This window comes from Protomyctophum parallelum (genome assembly GCF_964188405.1).
Source record: "Protomyctophum parallelum genome assembly, chromosome: 17".
NCBI classification, from domain to species: Eukaryota; Metazoa; Chordata; class Actinopteri; order Myctophiformes; family Myctophidae; genus Protomyctophum; species Protomyctophum parallelum.
In genome coordinates this window covers 16,735,458-16,756,516 of record NC_139719.1, presented here as the reverse complement: position 1 = coordinate 16,756,516, position 21,059 = coordinate 16,735,458, and the positions used below count along the sequence as shown (strand labels likewise).

Here is a 21,059-nt window from a genome sequence, read left to right as displayed (position 1 = left end):
CCCATCGGCACAGGTCTCCACCAGGGCAGGTCAGGTTGTGGCCTCCTGGTGGCGCTATAGCAGGCCGTTGAGGGTTATATTTGGCACCGTTGGCATGGATCGGGCCAACGGTGCCGGAGATTAGCTGATAACGGACGGACGGACGGACGGACGGACGGACGGAGGGCAGAACATACTCTCCCCCTAGGCCTTTCGGCCTGGTGGAGACAACTAAGCTATGATAGCCGATCTACAAGCTCACAGCGCTGCGACGCGTTGTTAGTTTGTAGATCGGCTATTTTCAGCAAGTGTAAAATCAGTCATTACGACGGCATCAAGGCCCCGCCAAAATACATTTTAGTCGACTAAATCAACTGTAGATTTAGTCGATATTTATATTTATGATATTTAGTCAACTAAAACTAGATGACTAAAGCTAAATGAAGTTTTATTCCAAAGACTATGACTAAACTAAAATAGAAATTTGATGCCAAAAACAACACTGGCTTCACACTAGTAGTATTAAACGTTTTTTGTTGTTTGTTGATAATGCACGGGAGAGCAAGGCATTATACTGTGTGTGTGGAGTGGATATCACCTTTCTTTGCCTTTGAAATATTTAACCAATGTGTATTAACATAATAACTTTCTAACTTTCTAATTCCCCAACAACAGTGAAGTTATATGTCAAGTAGGGATTCATTTCAGCTCCAAGAACCCAATACAATAATCGAACCTTTGGCTGCACTCTAGTCTGACTCTAGCCCATTTTGGGCGGGAACCCCTTTTGGTGTTTTATAATTTAGCTATTTAAAAATAGCAGATCTACAAGATCATAGCGCGCCACCGAGTGGTGCGCTACAAGCTTGTAGGTCTGCTATTTTTTGAAAAACAATCGTGAAAACGTGGTCACAAATCTTGACAGAAAACTGTCAGGATTTAGAAGACATTTTATAAATTGGGCTAGAACAAACAGCTGTACGAATATATCAGCAGTACGCCATGATCACATCACTGCTGGCATGAAGGCAGACTAATAATGAGAACCGAAGGTCCCATCATTCAACGCGAATGGCAGCGAATTTCACATAAATTCACATAAAAAGTGTTGGCGGTTGTTTCAGACTGTGAAACTGTAGATAACTTAAGTGTAGTCCTGTTACAATTATTACATAATCGCCTAATCGCAATTATTTGAATTATTATCACTTAAAGCTGCTATAAGCAATAATATGTCAATAATATGTCATAGTTCAATATGTAAAATCTTAATGATTTTTGAGTGGTGCAACCACTCCAAGGAACAGCAATGTCCGTGTTCACCTATGTGTGTGCCTATGTATGTGTTGGTTCATGAGCACCAGTATGACTAGAACTACCATACCAGTAGGGGCGCTGTTGTGCCAGAAACAGAGAGAAAGAGATAGTATTAGTGCTGCACTGTTGCCTACTAATGAGAGAGAGGAGAGGAGAGGAGGGGATATTGTTTCCCCATATCTGTGCGTCCGTCCAACACTGTCCAACACAGCTGCTACTGATTACAGAAATCCTCAGTTTTTATTCCCATTCAAGATAACATCCAGACATCCAGTGCATTACTCGGTTTCAACTTAATCATCACGCTAAAATATGTATCTGAAAACATTATAGGGTAGAAATAAGCCACATATCAGTAAACTGGTACAGCTGGCCCGACTATCTGACTTGTAAACAAACACACACCATGCGTCCTGCAACTTCTACTGAAATGAATAGCGGGGGTTATCGCTCCAGTTCAGTCTCTATCCTTGTATTACTCTATGTGCAGTACACATGCCTACTCAGTTCAACTGTCATACACGTATACAATGCTATGCTGTGCGTGGAGTGACAACGTTCCCAAGCCTCTACAGAGACAGTTCTCAAGAGTTGAAGGTCAGGACGACAAATGTTTTCACAAGATATGACGCACGCAGGTTCTGCCACGGCAAAAGGCTCTATTTGGCCTTGTACTGTATAGTACAGGCACGGCAACACCTTATCCTAAATTACAATTCTAAATGTCATGCCTTTGTTGATGGAAATGACTATACATGCTGCTTTTGACAGAGGGTAGCAGATGTCATCCGAGGGCAAACACTGACAGAATGTGAAAACTCTGGCATGTGTGATTCAACGTTTAATTATAATGTGCAACACAGATTAACCACTTAAAAATGGCATCAAAGAGAGCAAAATGGCCTATCTACAAGCTCACAGTGTGTTGTATATTGGCAATATTCGATGTGCAATGCCATTGTGAACACAGTATACACAGAAACAGGGCTTAAGTGATTAATGGGAGATTCTGAGGTAGGGGACTATTGGGTCTCTGGCATTACTCGGCCAGCAAACATAGTAATTCTCTAAGTCTGTTGACACGACGGCCAAAATGAGCTTTGAATCATGACAGGACCGGCAGCTAACATTCAAAATGGATTTAGAAGAGGAATTTGTGAAACGAGGTATAAGTATACAATGTGTGCCTGTATTCCCTTTATTTCCCTCCCACAGGAAGACAAGCTGTGCATCACACAAAGTGAACGGAAGGAAATCACAGTCCCAGAGCGTTTGTTTGTGACAGAAATCCGATGGCATGAGACATAGTAGGTGGGTTTCTTCAGTCTTTCTTCTAAAGGTTTTCCAGTACTTCAGGGGCTCTATCTCGAGATGCACAGATCAGCACCACGGCCCTCAACCTCCTCCGGGCCATTCATAATATATTATCCAGAGAGGACAGCTAGGCCTCTCCCTCGCTCTGATTAGCATCCTCTCTCTCTCTCTAGCCGTGCATTAAGCACTTCAGTGGCGCTCGTCCTGAGGCCCATCAGGATGCAGGGCATGTCTGACTGCTGCTCTTCCGTTGGCCGTGGGCGAACACTGCTGCGGTATGTATCCCAGTATCCCAGTGCTTCAACACTGCTGCGGTATGTATCCCAGTATCCCAGTGCTTCAACACTGCTGTGGTATGTATCCTATCCCAGTATCCCAGCGCTTCCCACTTGGACAATGTCAGTGGCTGCCTCTCTACACCACTGGTTCTCAGAGTGGTGTCCAGGGAGGGGGCCATCACAGCTTAATTGTTATATATAGCATCCAATTCAGTATAACCACTTTTCTTGTGGTGCAACCACTTCAAGGAACAGCAATGTCCTAACCTATGTGTGACTATGAGTATCAGTAGGGGCAAAAGTGGCGCTGTTGTGCCAGAAACAGAGAGAGAAAGATAGTGCTGCACTGTTGCCTGCTAATGAGAGAGAGAGAGAGAGAGAGAGAGAGAGAGAGAGAGAGAGAGGGCAGCGATTTCTAGGCTGTGAAGCCTTGAAATCATGTAGATTGTTTAGTTTTTGTTGCATTTCTAAGCCAATCATTTGATGACTATTGTTCAATCATTGATCCGGACATCAAATTATTGGCTTAGGAATGCAGCAAAAACAAAGAAATCTCCATTAATTCATAATCATATCAATAATTTGGGCGAACTAAACCCTATTTTTCACTTCAAAATTAACCTTTTTTATGGGGGTCCCTGGCACAAGATCTTTCAAGATGGGGTCTGCGGGCAATTACTTATCAATGTGGGGGTCCTTGAGAACCGTCCAAAACAGTGAAAAAAAATGTACAGCGCTCGACTTGAAGAAGACCTTCGTATGTGACGCGACCGCGCTCCCTTATCATCTTTAAGGCGACAGACAGAAGTACAATGTGTTCCATCACACCGTCGTCAACGGGCCTTTTGATCACGCCGACGGGGGGGGGGGGATGAACGAACAGGAACGAGCCTCGGTAGCCGGCGGTATAGCGCTTTCAAAGAGGGGCGGGGTCACGGTGAATTGGTTATAGATCGGCGGCTCCCGTCATTTCCCCAAAGGCTGTTCAGATTTAATGAATCAATTAATTTCAATTTGTTTTCCACTCTGCAGATAGCTTGTCTTCATCGTGGGAATAAAACGAAAAGTAATTTAAATTATACCGCTACAATATTGTTCTGTTTTTTTAATGTGGTTTCAAATGGCTCGGTGCCTCTGATGATTACAAAATAAAGAAATGGATGAATTACAGTATTGTTTTGCATTTTTACAGTGGGCCATGTTAGTCTCGGATATTCATCCCACACTATCGTGCGCTGAACACACACACAACTGAGATATCATTGAACAAACTGGAGTGATCGTACACACTGCTCCGTTTAGCTGCTCTGAATGAATGAATAGGAAATGGACCGCTTTTAGTAAGGCATGCATTAATCATTCATCAGTCACTGTAGCCCTACAGGCTGCACAACAGCCTCTACAGTGACACAAGCAAACCTTTCTCCTTGTTATGTATCTCACAGTCACACACACACACATACAGATATCCTTCAATGAACAATCAACTGCTTTAGCAATTAGCAGTGGTGGGAAATGTACTCAAAAGTTTTATTATAATTATTATTATTAAGTAAAAGTATCAATATCGATTTCTTTCAGCATTTCAACATGAGACAAAAGAATAAATCAAGCTCATTTCCGTATAGGTTATGAGAACGGACCGGGGAGGGGGGGGGGGGGGCTGGCATCGAGCCAAGCACTCCATAGAATAGACTGAATGAAGACTTTAATGGAAGATGTCAGCGCAATATGAGATAAGTGTTCATATAAGAACATTAATAAAGAATAAAGAATTTAACTCGCGGTAAGCTGATGATTACTGAGCAATAGACAAATCATCCTAGGATCCATCCGCCGCATAGCAAGACGTGCATGTCAACGATGGACAGACCCAGAGTAGATCACGCTGCAGCCCATAAAGTACAGCACACGACAGACAGAGAGAGAGTAACCGTAATGGGACTCCTCCTTTGCTCTATAGTTTATGGTCCAGCTTTAGAATAAGCAATCCTTTTTTTTAATGATTGCCTTTTGTCTGATAATCAGATCAAGAAAATAAAACAGGTATCAAACTTTGTTTCTGATACCTTAACCCAGTGGTTCCCAAACTGTGGTGCGTGCACCCCTTGTGGTGCACGAGCGCCTTTTAGGGGTGCGCGACATGACAAGGCTAATGTTGGTGCTATGGTTTTATTTTAAATATATTAACATATTATGCCAATATATGGCAAGTAAATGCAGAATATAGCCTATGCTGCATATATTATGTCATATTCAGGTTCATGTGGATAAAAAGGAAATATATCTCTATATAGAGGGTATGTGCGTGACATCATCATCAAACACGGAAGTTATGCAGGAATGCCTAGTAGTGGCAAAAAACTACTTTCTGGTGATATAGTGGTGCTCTTTAGATAGCTGAAAAAGGTTATATAGTGTGCACGCCAAAAAACGGCAGGGTACAAGGTGTGATACGTCTTATCTTTCCTGAATTGATTATTCTGCAAAGCTCGCAATCATTCAAAGACTAAGTGTTTAATTCATTCATACGCGTGTCCACCCGGCTCTCATCGACTTCAATGCATTCCATTGAACATTCGGCCTCCGGTTTTCCTGCCAGCACAAACAAATGTGCCAGCTGGAATTCACCGGACCAAGAAAGTGATGTATGGGTCCTTTCCTTCTTTACATGGCCTTGACTGGCCTGCGGAAGCGAGAAGCCCCTGACTGCAGCTTGCAGATCGGGGAGGAGCTGATGGTGGGCGGAGTTAAACAGTGATTGTGGGTGTAGTTAAACCATCAACCCCTCCCATTCTGGGCAGGGTCGAACCATTTAAAAGTTCCCCCGCGGGCGTCCTACTGTTTCCGGGTACTACTAGCACTGACCCCATGAGTCGAAGCAGCAGTCAAACAACTTCAGCAAACAGCAGTTACTATTCTTACTTACAGTTACTATTCTGTCCCTATCGGCTTCGTAACTCGGACGGCGCTGAGTCGGGTCTGACGGCCTTCGCACCGCTCGGCACGGCGACTCGCTCGGCTAGCGCCTCGCTCGGCGGTGCCTCACGGGGCTCATGGCCGCCAGACACGGCGCGCCTCCGTACTTATGGGAGGGGTTGATGGTTTAACTCCTCCCACCATCAGCTCCGCCCCGATCTGCAAGCTGCAGTCAGGGGTACTAGGCGGAAGCAAGGAGGAGAGATAATGACTTTTACAATATGAAGGTCTACATCACCATGACGTGACAAGACCTGATCACAGGCCAAACTGCAGCAGCAGGCAGGAATCCATTTGCCAGCTCACGTTTATAGTGGCTGGAAGTGAGTACAAACAAACCAAGGTCAACGCTTGCTATAAAAATCTAATTGTGAAGCGATTGCCTTAAATTACCTCAGAAACAGTGTGTTTGGTATTAATGTGTGGGTTTTTTCCATTGTTTGCATCATCTCCACCTTCCTTCCAGTACAGAGGCGTACTTATTATCATAAACATCCCTGCTATCCAGGAAATGTGTGGGTGAGACGTTTTAGCATGCGCATATATGATGAGCGCATCCCAGATTTGTTTACCATTAACAGCCCGTGCACAGACTTCAAGGAGCAGACAAATAGCCGACTTTGTTGCTCCTCCAACTCAGTAACGGGGCTGTCATTAACCACATTCACCCTTCAAGTGGTTTAAGAACTATATGCTATTGCCATGTAGGCAGCCCATTGTAGTCACACACAAGATATAGGCCCTAGTGTTTACTTTTCAAGGTATTCTATTCATTCAGATAAAAGAAGTGAACTGAAGCGAGGACAAGTCAGATCCCAAAGTGTTTACTTAGTTTCACTTCCACCATGTGAATCAGGCCATGGAGTGCATTCGATTCTAGAGCACTTAATCTCTTTAAAAATGCTCCACCCTGCTTTTAGTCCCGGGAGGGAGCAGGTCACTGAATTGGGCCAGCGTGCACGTTCTTATTTGGCCTAAAAACCTCACGTCTCAATTCAATAATGTGACACATCTGTGAAAACACATCGACACATCGCGTGAAATAGTGTTGCTTGTCGGGCAGAAACCTCTTATCTCTGTTCTATGTTTTTGTATTATTTTAGTAAATGAATGTACTTGATGATCAAACTACATACTACAACATCACACAAAAGCATCAAAAGTAGCAGATCTACAAGCTTGACATGAGCTTGTCGATCTGCTACTTTTGCCATTTTTTTATTTGAATCCTGAAAAGTAACAGTTTTAGCCGATTTTGGGCGGGAACCCCTTTTGGTGTTAGCATTATGTTTAGTTTTTGAAAAATAGCAGATCTACAAGCTCATAGCGCGCCACAAGCTTGTAGATCTGCTATGTTTGCCATTTTTTTTATTTGAACCCAGAAAAGTAACAGTTTTAGAGTGAGGTTTTCACCCGACAGATACGACGTTATGCGGAGCGGCTGTCCCAATCATTACGTACTAAAATAACGTAATGATTGGACATGGATACGAGCCGTTGCGACAGTCACATTACTGGGTGTTTTTTTTAGTGTCTCAATCAAATTTAAACACACCAAATAATAACCTCGTATAACTTTAAAGTATTTTTCTCCCTCCCTTCTTTATCTCCTTCGAGACTCGTATAAGGCGACTAGGGAGGTCATTGTGTCGAGCTCTCAGAGCTTGTCTTAACTGAGAACGACCTGGTGTGTACTTTGCGGAGCGCCACTCGTGTAATGAGTGACAGAAATACAATAGAGGGGAGCTATGTGTCGCCCGAGGGGAGACATACACCCATATTCTGGGCAGCTGTTGCTGGAATGACATCATTGGCTGACTGCCTAAACGCTGGATGCAAAGCAAAAAGGGCTCTCGTCTTAAACCACAGCATAGGCCTCGCTCGTTTACATCACACCAGAGTAAGTTATGAAGAGTGTATAACAAGGACTGATCCCTATAGTTTAGTTTACGACCTTCCAAGCAACCAACAGTATCGAGTATCGGGCGGTCACATATGATGAACCGCCGAGGGTTACAATAAAGTGCCCTATAAAAGCAAGATAAAATACAGCCGTGTTCTACACCAGGGTTCACGAGGTCAACATACATTTAAACAAATTAAGACAAAACATGAACATTTCTGCCCATACAAGGAAATGGCCACAGAAAGAGTCAAATAAAAAACTTGAAAAGTCCTAAAAAGTAGGTTTTCAGAAGTGATTTAAAAGAGGACACTGACTTTGCCAGCCTTAGATCCTCAGATACAGGCCGTTCCAGAGCCTATAGGTGCGTGGGCCACATGAAAGCCAGATCAGATCCCCTCCAGGCCCAGGTGAGGTGATGAGGCAAGTTTTAGTCCTGTCTAGATCTAAGGCTGCACTCTCAGGCTCATACGGGACCAGCATAGTATTGTCGCTGCCGAGCGGAAACCACATTATGTCCAAAAGTGTTACTTTTCAGAATTAGTAAAAATGGCAGATCTACAAGCTGAAAACGTCATGTGACGTTTTGAGACCGTAGAGCTGCTATTGTTTTTGCCATTTCCGTGTGACAATTTAAGTATGAAGCATTAATTTATGAAAGGCTATCTACAATGTAATGTGAACATGGCCTCGCTCTATACAGCACTGATTACAGTCAGATGTAGAGCTTTGACTTTTGAAGGAAAACAAAACAAAAAAACATTTTGTTTTAACTAACTTGTTTTTTCTAAAATATCAATTCTGAAACTCCCTAGAAACTACAAGCTATATGGGTGTAATATAGAATTGGTTAAGCACTTGAACCCTAGACCCAAAACCTTAAGAGTTTGAACCCGAGGGGCGAACATTGGCTTAGACATAGTGTACTGTAAGTGGTTATTAATATAGCGATTGAATTATTTTGCACCAATTATTATTTTTGTATTACTGAGCCCAGAGTACAGGGAGAGCACATCATGTATCAAATATCACTGTGTCCTCAAGAAAGATGTTCTCGTACTAAAAAAAGAAAACCCTAAACCCTAAACCACAGAGAAAGGAACACGGCTAGTGGAGGAAGAAGGGAACCACTAACTTTAGAATAATAGGATTAATGCTATTTTGATCTTTCTTCAACAGATATGCTCTTTGTGCTGCCGTGTCTCATGTGCTCGGCCATACCGCTACCTCACAGGGCCAGCAACATCTAACGGCTCGACGTTGGGACAACAGATGGTAACTAGCCCATTTAGGCCCGACGTAGAAATTAAAAAAATGTCTTCTAAATCCAAACAGTTTTCTGAAATACCTCTGTTTCTACATCAGTGGTGCTAAATATGTAATGTCAAGGACCCCCAGAATTATCTGTATTTGGCCGCCGACCCCCATCTGAAACCATGTCATTCCAGGGACCCCCCCCCCAGAAGCAAAGATATAAGAGTTAAAAACATTTGCTCTGAAAGAATATATATTCAAAGATTTGCGCCACATTTTCACGTTTTTTCTAAAATAGCAGACCTACAAGCTGGCACTCGGTGCCGCGCTATGAGCTTGCAGATCTGCTGTTTTTAAATAGCTAAAGCATAACATAATGCTTAAAACACCAAAAGCGGTTCCCACCCAAAATGGGCTAGGGTTAACTCTGTCTGATGCCACTGACTAAAGGGACGTCCTTGATCTCCGGCCCAGCTGTTTCCACACTGAACGAAAAGGACCTCAGTCTCAGAGCTCAGCTAGCTAGTAGTGAACACACACAACGTTTAAATCACACCTTGTATGGATTGGATTGTCGTACTACAGAACTGAATAGCAGGGTGTCAGTGTCACAGAAGACTTTCATAATATTTTGTGTTGTGAGCTTGTAGATCGGCGTGATCTGTCCTTTATGATGATCGGCGTGATATGTCCTGATGAAGATCTGAACGGATCAAAACGTTGACAACACAATCAAAATACAGCAGAGCTTTTTCAGCCTCACCAGTGTGCACTGCAGTCTCTATTCTTTTTTTTGGGGGTTCACTATTATTCACGCCCAAACCTTTTTAGAAATAGCGATAATAGCACATCACTTTATGAGCTACTTGTAGAAGAGCAATCTCGCTCTTTTTACACGAGACTGTTGGACAACAAAGTACAAAACAGAGCGTAAGTATTTAGTTAGACTAATCGATTTTCACGTTGATTCATTGATGTATTAAAAAATATATTTCTAGTTTCTGCAGGTCGGGTGAATTGCGTCATTTGGAGTGTATGTCGGCCGATCACCGATCGGTGGCCGATCGATGCTCGATCCTCCACTGCTCACTCCTCATGCATTGAAGGAGGCTCAGTTCGGAGCTCTCCCCAGCTTGGCAGAGGGAGAGTAGCGCCCAGGATTACAGCTTAGGCATTTTGGCACAGGGTGAAAAATGGGTTACAAAATCGTGGGATAAAATAATTAAATATATATATATATATATATATATATATATATAAAAAAAACACTTGCCGGTTATTCTGAAAAAGTAATCAATAGATAGAAGATTCCCTGAGAAAACAATGGATAGTTGCCCTAGTACAGTACTGTCCTACTTAACCCAATTTGAACTGAGGTCGATTAAAAAAAAGGCTTATAAATCCTAACATTTTTCAGAAAATCCCATGTTTCTGTCAGTGTTGCTCAACCATTTTCATGTCAAGGACCCCCAGAATTATCTCTATTGGGCCACGGACCCCCATCTCAAAATATGTAGTTCCAGGGACCCCCCAGAAGCCAATATTTTAGTTAAAAATATTCACTCTGAAATATATATATTCAAAGATTAGTGCCACATTTTCACGACTTTTCAAAAATAGCAGACCTACAAGTTCATAGCGCACCACTCAGTGGCACGCTATGAGCTCATAGATCTGCTATTTTTCAATAGCTAAAGCATAACATAATGCGAACACCAAAAGGGGTTCCCGCACAAAATGGGTTAAGTTTGTTTTCAGTTCCAGAGAGAAACTCATCACTCACTGCTCTTGGCTTCCCCAGCACTGCAGCAGCAGCAGCAGCATTAAAACTGATATGAGGTCTGTGTGAACTGTGAAGACACACAGGCTGTGGTACAGCATGGACCAGATTGGTGTCCGAGCCTCTAGGCGTGCGCTGCAGCGCTGCCTTGCAGGCAGGCAGGGAGGGACACCGGGGAATGGAACAAGGGGGCAAGCAGGTAACAGTTTGCACAGCTGTGCAAGCCCAGTGTCCCCACGGTGGCCATGTGTTTAATAGCTCCCAGCCTCGGGGCCTTTCTTCTTCTGAGGGTAGGCGACACGCCTTCCCCTTCACCCCAGAGCAGCTCCCACCTCTCTGTGAACGAGAGCTGAAGAAGGGGCTTTCCTGGTCCTATATACGACGACAACAGTCTCCCAAGCAGGAAGCACTGCAATGTACATACATTAAAAGGTCTTCTGCTGGCGTCTTTAGGTTTGTCACTTGAACTGCAACAGCCGCCGCGCCAAGCAATAAACTCCCTAGAACATCCCTGTGAGTTAAAAGAGTAGTTTGCCCAAAGTATTATGCAATTTCAATTACACACATCATGAAGCCTTGAATTCATGCACATTTCACAATTTCACATTCACAGGCCAATAATTCGATGACTGGTTGGCTGCTCAGTAGGAGACACTTTGAGTCAAATTATTCGCTCAGGAATGTGACAAAAAAGGGGGTAAGTAATATTTTTTGGTGACTGACCTACTGCATTAATAAAGTGTTCTCATCAACGTATCCAGCTTTAACAAAAAGGGTTTAAAAATAAACATGTCAAAATATTCTGCATATTTCTTAGAATGTTTTCCCAAATGATTGATGATGACAGAGTCCCTAGGCTAGGCATTCTGTCGTGGCTGCTATGGAATAAGCCGCAAGCACAAACAAGCCTGCAGTTGCAACATAGCATCATGTGCTTGAGCAACGTTTCACTAAGGCAACACACCACAGGTAGGAGATACAAATGCCTGCTTTGTTTGTTGAGCTCTTCTATCAAAACCAAGGTCTGACATGCATGGGACTCAACAACCCATGGTTGGAGTTAATCGAACTAATCAATTTAAGGAACTATAACAAAATGTTAATTGTTATTATTATTTTTATCTAATCGATTGTGAGGTTGTAATTTGTCGCTATTTTGCAGTGATCTTATTGAGAAACACTAACACCATGTACAGCAAGGATCCTTTTGTAATCCGTATTCCATAATATTTTAGCCGATTTGTATAACCCATTTTGGTGTTAGCATTATATTATGCTTTAGCTATTGAAAAATAGCAGATCTCGTATGGCGCGCTACGAGCTTGTAGGTCTGCTATTTTTTTTAAACTACTGACATAGAAACATAGCTTTTTCAGAAAACTGTCAGGATGTAGAAGACTTTTTTAGAATCTGATCTCAGGTCAAAATGGGATAAAACAAACGACACACGTATCGATTATGTGATTAATCGAAAAGGTTATAGATAAAAAAATTGACAGTTGCAGCCCTAGCTGGATTCATTACCGATCAACAGATATTTATCAAGCACTAATTGCCATGCTGCTATCATGTCTATAAACAGTTCCCTCTCTGCACATTCCACAAAGGAGGAATAAGTATCAAAGTAGGCTAGAATGTGGCACAGCCCAGCATGGGGTCCCTGCCTGCCTCCATACTAGCACAAACAAAATGAATGAGTGTGAATCTTTCTTTTTTTCTCTCCCTCTTTTTTTAGAGGTGATGTGTGGCGGGGAGCTGTAGTGGCTGTCGGAGAAGGGAGGAGGGCTTCTGACTTGTTTTACGCAAGATAACTCACTCACATTTTACTGAAGTAAAAGAATAACAAAATCTGTTGAAAATAGCCGATCTACAAGCAATAACAAACGATAGGCGACGCATACTGAGCTTGTCGATTGGCTATATTCAAATAGCCGAAGCATATATATAGGGCTGAAGTGATTATGTTTTGTAATATTAAATCAAAATCTGCTAAGTAACTAAAGTTGTCGAATAACTGTAGTGGAGTAAAAGTACAATAATTGCTTCTGAGAAAACTACTGAAATACTCCAGTAAAGTAAAAGATATCTCATAGCTCGAGAGTCGAGTCGAGACCCATAAGAGACATTTGCTGAGTGAAAAGAGCAGATCTAAAAGCACACAACGCGTTGCTATGCGTGACCCAAAAAAAAAGAAATAAACAAAACGATGTTCCCGACCCACTGTTTGGGAACGACTGCTTAGTTTCTCTCTACCCAGTAAATTACATTGTTCTCCTGACAACAATCACCACATCTGCTCGTGTTGTACACAACTCCCACGTGCAAACAACGACACAAAGCAAAGGGGTTTTTAATGTGTCAGTGTGTGTTTTTTATACAAGCACATAAATCTGCAATTTTGTGATCTCAGCTACTATGGCTGACAACCAAAAAATGGAAAGCACCACAGAGACACAGTCAGCTTGGCACAACAATGTGTAGTGGGCATGCAGCAGCAGTGGCAATGAGATGTGACTCAGAAAACACTAAAACAGCTTGTACATCTTATTATGAGTAGAGTGGGTAAGCTGTGTTATTTAAACAGCAAACATTCCTCATTCTCACACCTTGGCCTTGCTAAACTAAACATAATTATAACCACGATACAGTCTGTGTACTTTCAGTACTACTGTATATCCATATCCAATCCATGCACCTGGCTGGGACCGGCAGGAAGGATGATGAATAGTAGAAAGCAAAAGCATCTAAAAAAGAGGTCCGATTTAGAGAGGTGGTTCTCGAATCTCAATGTCAGAATCGCAGGGACCACCAGTGGTCCAAAATGGACCCTTACGGGTCTGTAACTCTGACAGTGTACCAAATGAAACCAAATGGACCCTTATGAGTCCATTTTTGGTTCCACTGGTACACTCTGAGTTAAATACGGTAAGCATTTTTGCAACGCAGATTGGGGTCCCAGAGATGAGACATTGTATCAACTGTGGGGGTCCATGGTCTAGTCTAGTAGTGCATTTCAATCAAACGGTTGAGAATCACTGAACTAAACTGTACTGTATACCCGGACCGCAATCGACACTGTAAACCAAATTGGACCTGTCGTGGTCCATTTGGTTCAATTTGTATACTCTCAGAGATACAGACCTTATAAGACTAGAGGGTCCATTTGCTTCTATTTGAGATACAGTCCTGTATGGGTCCATTTTAGATCACATTGAGAATCACGGTTCAAGTCATTTCTGAGGCAACAAGTCCTCTGCAGAAACACGAAGAACTGACTGTTGCCACACATCCAACCGCTGCCAAGAAACAAGCATGGAAGAGAGATTTCTCTATAGCCCACGGCTATAGTGTTTGTCTTGTCAGATTCCAGGTCCTTTCTCCTTGTTTTTCCCCCAATAATACTGAAGACTTGCCTCACTGCAGGCCAACAGATTGAACGATGCCTGGGATGGTTGGGGATTGCAGATACGTGGAAGGAGCCCAATTAAACGCTGATAACACCTCAAATCCTTCAAGGAATTCTGGGGGAAAATAGCTACACAGACGGACGTGTTAACCCATTCTGGGCGGGATCCCCTTTTTTTTTGTTATGTAATGCATTATGTAATACTTTAGCTATTGAAAAACAGAAGATCTACAAGCTCATATCGCGGCACTGAGTGCCACGCTATGAGCTTGTAGGTCTGCTATTTTTTTTATTGTGAAAATGTAGTGCAAATCATTGAATATATATTCTTTCAGAGCCAACGTTTTTAACTCAAATCTTTGCTTCTGGGACTGGGAGGTCCCTGGAACAACATATTTTCGGCGGCCAATTACAGATAATCTTGGGGGTCCTTAAAAAAATGAAAACATGAAAATGTTTGAGAATGACTGATATTATCAGTCGTTCTCAAACATTTTCATGTTTTCATTTTTTTATTTTCATTATAGAAACATGTTTTTCTCAGAAAACTGTCAGGATTTAGAAGACATTTGTAGAATCGTTCCCTGGTCAAAATGGGTTAATTATCCTTTCCTTTCCTATACCCACAGGCAGTTTGTTCTGTGTTTGTGAATAGTGTGTACATTTTCTACATACAGCAGCCAAAAATAACAGCACAACATATGGTCCCCAAAATCCGTCACGCCCACTTAAGAATCAATTAAGACAAATTAAGACAAATAGGAAAACGTGACACTGACTTGACACTGTTGTTTTTGGAGGGTACGTTTTTCCGCTTCGTAATAATCGACTCATAATTAAGCGTAAAATTAAGTTAATTCACAAGTTCACAACTTGAAGCAGGAAGCCAATGTCTCCATTCAACACAATAGAACAGGGCTTTTATCAATAGCAGTTTAACAAATTAATCTTCTAAGAAATTGCGTTAAATTAATTTCTTATAATCACATACAAAAGCAGAGCAGCCTAAAGCAACGAACAAAGCACAGCTAAGCCATTGAATGTCATCAGTGCTGGAAGAAAAGAAGCCCAGATGTTTTACTTGAGTAAAAGTATCACAACCAATGTAGAAATACTTCATTGGCATCTAAATATTCTTAAAGTATCAAAAGGTAAAAGTACTCATTATGAAGAACTAGAGCGGTGCCCGCGGCGTTGGAGCCTCTACAGCGGTGCCCATTGGGCACTGGCCTATTTGGAACGATGCAAGTTGGAAATGCATTATGTCTGTGTCCCAGGCATTAACGCATTTATCAAGTATATTGTAATTTGGAAATACTCCACTAAAGTTTAAAGTACTTGAGTTAATGAGTAGGCCTAAATGTAGGCCGCCTACTTAGTTACTTTACCCCACTGGCCATAAATCAACCACAAGAATGTCTACCTTTTTTTTTTTTAAAGACAACCACAGTAAATCTCTTTAACTATACATCCATCATTCCATCATTATCTGTAACTCAGTCAGGTTTCAAAAGCAACCAAATGGACACAAGGATGGAGTCTATTTGGTTTACAGAGCCAGGGGTTAAACTCAACAACAATATCATTATAGCCGGTTATGTTGCCACACTGTTTGGAAGGATTGGACAAGTCACAACAAAGCTGCAGCCCACAACAATGACAGGGAGTTTGTTGTGCAACGGAGGGGGGGGGGGTAAGAACAGCTTTTGAACATTCCAAAATCATGTTTGGCAAATAACAATGGCATTAAATGAACGCAAAATGTTTGACTCGACTGCAGACAGGTTCTTTTTAGCGGGTCTAAAATTATCCCTTCTTTACAGGTCTGTAGCCTAGATACTGTGAGGTTCCATTTCTACACTGTCAGAGTTAAGGAGAGACCTTGACATTTTGCCCATGATACAGGCAACAATAACAGTGCCACAAGGGGAAAAGCAACAACAAAAACAAGAAATGAGAACGAAAGTCGGCTTTTTGGCTCCATGTAACATTGTAACCCCATATGACTCAGTCAGAAAAGTCCTGTGAGGTTGACAGCCAGGGAGGGAGACTGAGCCATGAGGCATCATATGCGGCACGCTTTATCATTGCAAATGCATAGCCTACAATACAAATATGAACTAGTCAACAACGAAAAGACTGTCTTAAATCATAGCAATAATACTACTATTGCTACCAGCTGCTGCGTTGACAAGTCAGAAATAATAAACGCACCCGGTGCGCATTCTGCGTTAATTGGCTGAAAGATCCAGATAGATTCCATGCAGAAACAAACAAACAAACGCATCATAAATTGACGCCTGCATGCATTGCTGGCTGCTCGCCGGGGGATAAATAAGGTGTCAGAATATATATAGAACACAACAACAACATATAAAACGTCTCACTCACCTTGGCGTGACGGTGGAAACATTCCATACAGTAACGACGCGATGCTACTTGTCTGTCTGTCTGTCACCACACCACCACGGCTCCGACGAACGAGCTGTTCAGTGTTTAGGACCGTTGCGCTGTCAGTGAGAGTAGAACCTCTCTCTCTCTCTCTCTCTCTATGTCGCTCTATCTTTCTCTCTGCTTTAGTCGAGCTTTCTCTCTCTCTCTCTCTGCGTTCGTTTCTTTCTCTCAGTCTCTCTCCCCCTCCCTCTTTCTCTCTCTGCCCCTCTCGCTCTCTCTCTCTTTTCTCTGGTGTAGAAAGGGAGCCGCCTGGCGCCACTGTTTATTACAACACGTGCACATAATAATGACACCCCACGGGGGGCAGCATGCATGCAGCAAGTTGCTGTAATACTTTCAGAGCGGAGTCCTCTTTTTCCCTGATTTAATCACGCAACACACATTGACAGTATTTACATTGTTGACTCCATTTCATCATCATTATCATGGTGTTATAGAGTAAAAGGCTGAGGGTGTACTATGCATGGTGATGGATCACTCCCGTTACTAGTAAAACATCCTTGGGTAGAAGATGTTAATGATTAATGAGCAGCAGAATGTTTATGTTTTATGATTCCTTCTTTTACATCCTGGACTTTGGATCCAAGGCTGTGAGTGTGAACCTAGACTACTTCCTCATCCTGCATGGAAGATGACTTGACTGTAGGCTACACAACATTGAGCCTGAGAACTAGGCCTGTCCCAATTATTACCTAATTGCATTTTTTTAAGATAATCACCGTAAAAAAAAAATCATAATTGTCAATAAAAATACTAATAACAATAATCTTCATACATTTTCAATAGTTTGTTGGTTTAGGAATATGCCTAAAACGTTTAGGCATAGTTTTGTTTCAGTTACGTTTAGGAATAAGGTTAGGTTTAGGCAGCGTTTTACTGAGGTTACGTTTAGTAATAAGGTTAGGTTTAGGCATAAATGTTAGGAATAAGAATAGGTTTAGGCATAGTTTTACTGAGGTTACGTTTAATAATGTTAGGTTTAGGCAGCGTTTTACTGAGGTTAACTTACGTGTAGTAATAAGGTTAGGTTTAGGCATCGTTTTACTGAGGTTACGTCTAGGAATAAGATTAGGTTTAGGCATATAGTTTCACTCAGGTTACATTTGGAATAACTGGAGATTTGACTCGGAGCTTAGAAAATCAGAAGAATTCCTATAAAGTTGTATTATAAATCAGGGAATGGACTATTTGACATTCAATGTTCTTTTTCCACTAATGAGTTGAAAAATGGGGGTCGTCTTATAATTAGAGTCATCTTATATTCGGCACAATATGGTATATTGAAAATAATATTATCGGAGAATCCTGCTTACAGACAGTCCTCAGGCTTAATCATCTTTGTTTCCCGCACTAATCAAACCTTACATCACATGTTTTATGCTGTTTGGGATGATGTCAACACTACACTATGGCAACCACCCCAGGTTCTGACCAAAGGTCACTCTCAATCAAGGTTTTATGATACCTTCAGCCCATATCGTCCCTCTCTCTCTGAAGGCAACTATTCCAGGGAAGTCTTGGTGGCTCGGCAGTCTGTTGTGCTCTGATTGTAACCAAACCAGGACTCTTAACACTCGTTCAGTGTGATTGGAATATACAACAAAGAAGAATGCCTTCCTCTAAGAAGATCCTCCATTTCTTGGGCAGTGGGCTCATGACGTCCTGCGCCATTGGGTTGTTGGGATTTTGTATGTCGACCGAATGGGCCGAAACGACCATGGTCTGTACTCCGCGTCCAGGAACGATATACAATGAAACTGGCACCGCACAAATTGTTATGGATCTTTTTGATGGACGTTCTTCTAGAAACAATTGTCCTTTTTTGAGGCCAAACGATCTTTTCGCAGGTAAATCATGACCCGACTTTAACCGCAAGACCTGAGGCAGATTCTACAAAATGCCTTCTAAATCAGTAGTTCTCACTCTTTCAAGATTTGGGTAAATTGAAGGTAAACCGTCTCTAAATGTAATCATCATTTCCCACACAGTGTTTGAAGTGCTGGGGAAGTTAGGAGGAGCCCCCTTCATCCTCCACGTTCTGTCCGTGGGCCTGTTGGTGGTGTGCATGCTGTGTTCCGTCCTCAGCCTGCTAATCTCCCTCTACAACAGTGTCAGTAATCCGTACGAGACCTACATGGGCCCCATCGGCTTCTACGCTTGCAGCTCACTGAGTGGTAAGAATGACTCCGATCTTATGAGCATTAGATGCACTGACATGTTTTGATGTCCCTGAGCGCACTGATATAACAGACAGCAGCGCAAAATGTTTACAAGTTTATCGAGATGAAAGTCCCTACTCCCCAGTCCCCACACAGTGACAGCACTCCATGTTTACGGCACGCACAGACAGACAGATAGACAGAATATTCTGTAGGCTATGTGTTTCCTTAAGCAATTGATTAATGTACTCGTCCTCATTTCGATCAGGGCTTCAGTCTCATTCGACTACGTCTATCCACGGTAACGGGACATCTTTGTGCTGCGTAAAATATGCCTTCTCCATCTCCAACTGTGTTCAGCTCCTCACCCGCCACATTGTTTGCTTCATTTCCTTTATTTACTGCGGATTGCATTCACACCTGCACCGAATCGTAATCAAGTGCGTTTGGAAGCGAAGCGACACCCCCGTTTTTGCTCGGAATAGAATGCGGTTCTTTGATAAGCAGGATTCGTTTTATTGCAGAAATGCTTTCTGGTGTGAGCTTACTGAGACAACATGTAGTCCAGGAAGTAAGAACCAGTGTCCATGACATCATGGACACTTTGAAATACTAAAATATCTAAAAACACATATTACCCTGCACATAAAACCCCCCAGGAAGGTGTTTCTTGTCTCACAAACAGCATTAAAATAAGATCTGGTTGCAAAATGGGGGAAGTGTCCCTTTAATTAGCCTACGTAAATTTGTATGCTTTGTCTGGTAGTGTAATGTGCTTCACTGCCTGCCTGTTTAATTTTTATGTTTTGTGTGGGGACTGCAGGTGAAAATTGTAAAATCCTGTGTAATGTCCTTTAATATGCATTGTCCCGTCAAAAACAAACAAATAGTAAAGTAAAACTAAACGAAAGCTGAACCTTTTCCCGAAATAAAGACCAAACTAAACTAGCAAACAACGAATTAAAACATATAGTGAGCTCGGTGCGAATTTCCGAACGCACCAAGCTCACTGGTGTGCCCTCTTGTCGTTTGTTTATTCAGTGCACTCGGTGCGTTGTCATTCTAAAATCTAGTGCGCTGCGTCCCGGGTGTGCCGAGTGCCCTTACCGACCGACCCTACTCTGAAGTTGCTGTTGTCCAGTGTGTACTGCAGTGTCTCGAGCGCTTCCCGGCGGCGAAATTGGTCCTTTGAGCTTTATTATTACACACGCATCAACCTGTGTAGACCAACAGCATGTAGGCTAATGTTATGAATTACCTTTCAATGTTACAGGAAGTTGTGTTGTTTTAACTGGCCGTTCGTAAATAATAAGCCACACTCAGTCAGTGCACTCTATGACGTCACATCCCAGTGCACAAAAAAGACGGAGCACATTCCCAGTGCGCATTTCCGAATGCACTCTAATAGTAATGGAAACATGAAGTCAAAACGGGGAAAAAAAGACCCGTCTGAAGTGAGTAGTGCTGTACTTGTGCTGTGCTGTGCTGTACAAGCCCTCCTCCCTGGCCTGTGTGTGTCTGTGTGTTAGGCTGTGCAACAGTGACACTTGGTGGTGAACAACGCTATTTTCGTGCTCAGACAGACCCAGGGACCCAGGGACACAGACCCAGACCCAGGGACACACATAGCTGTCAATAGGAGTGCTTGCACCACTCAAAAAAACAAAAACGAATGAAAGATTCAAGACAACAATAATAATAACAACCCTTGTTCCTCCACAGCGTGCCTGTGTCTGGTGGTCCTCATCATGTTCGTGGTGAACGTGCACCTGACCGACATGGCGTCGGACGTGTCCTTTCTCTTCATCGACGACAACTATCCCGAGACGGTGACGCTGACGGGCATGCGCGTCCAGCTGCAGCTCGGCTACTACCTGCTGATCGCCTACGTGGCGCTCAGTCTCCTGGGCATCCTGTCCGTCTTCCTGTACCAGCACGCGGCCTACACGCACCGGCGGGAACAGCAGAAGCCCACCGAGGACGCGCCCAAGGAAATCATGATGTATTAGCGCTTGGCAGCCTGTGATGGACTCGGTCTGCAGTAGTGTTGTAGTAATACTCAAGTCTTTGACTTGTATCGAGTTCCGGTCTCGAGTCCACATTGTCATTTACTCGGTCTCGCCTCTGTCTCGCCCATGATTGGGTGGCTCTAGGTGGACTCGACTACAACCCTAGTCTGCAGTGACATTGGTGAATGTCCCGTCGTCACACTCAGGGACGGACAAAGACCATTTAT

The 21,059-nt window shown here is 42.7% G+C and overlaps 2 protein-coding genes across 3 annotated transcripts in view; one reads left to right on the top strand and one right to left on the bottom strand.

The window, feature by feature from the left end:
* Positions 1–16,746, bottom strand: part of ptprea (protein tyrosine phosphatase receptor type Ea) — a 132,667-nt gene extending 115,921 nt beyond the window's left edge. For both annotated transcript variants that reach the window (XM_083788126.1, XM_083788127.1), the window contains exon 1: positions 16,602–16,746. The gene's annotated coding sequence lies outside the window, so the exon portion shown is untranslated. The remainder of the gene's footprint in view (positions 1–16,601) is intronic.
* Positions 16,747–18,273: 1,527 nt separating this feature from the next.
* Positions 18,274–20,832, top strand: clrn3 (clarin 3; the record flags this gene model as incomplete). The annotated part of the gene is made up of 3 exons (XM_083787479.1): positions 18,274–18,352; positions 18,653–18,838; positions 20,546–20,832. 3 exons carry the CDS (start codon positions 18,274–18,276, stop codon positions 20,830–20,832), a joined length of 552 nt encoding a protein of 183 aa, XP_083643605.1.
* Positions 20,833–21,059: the final 227 nt, after the last annotated feature.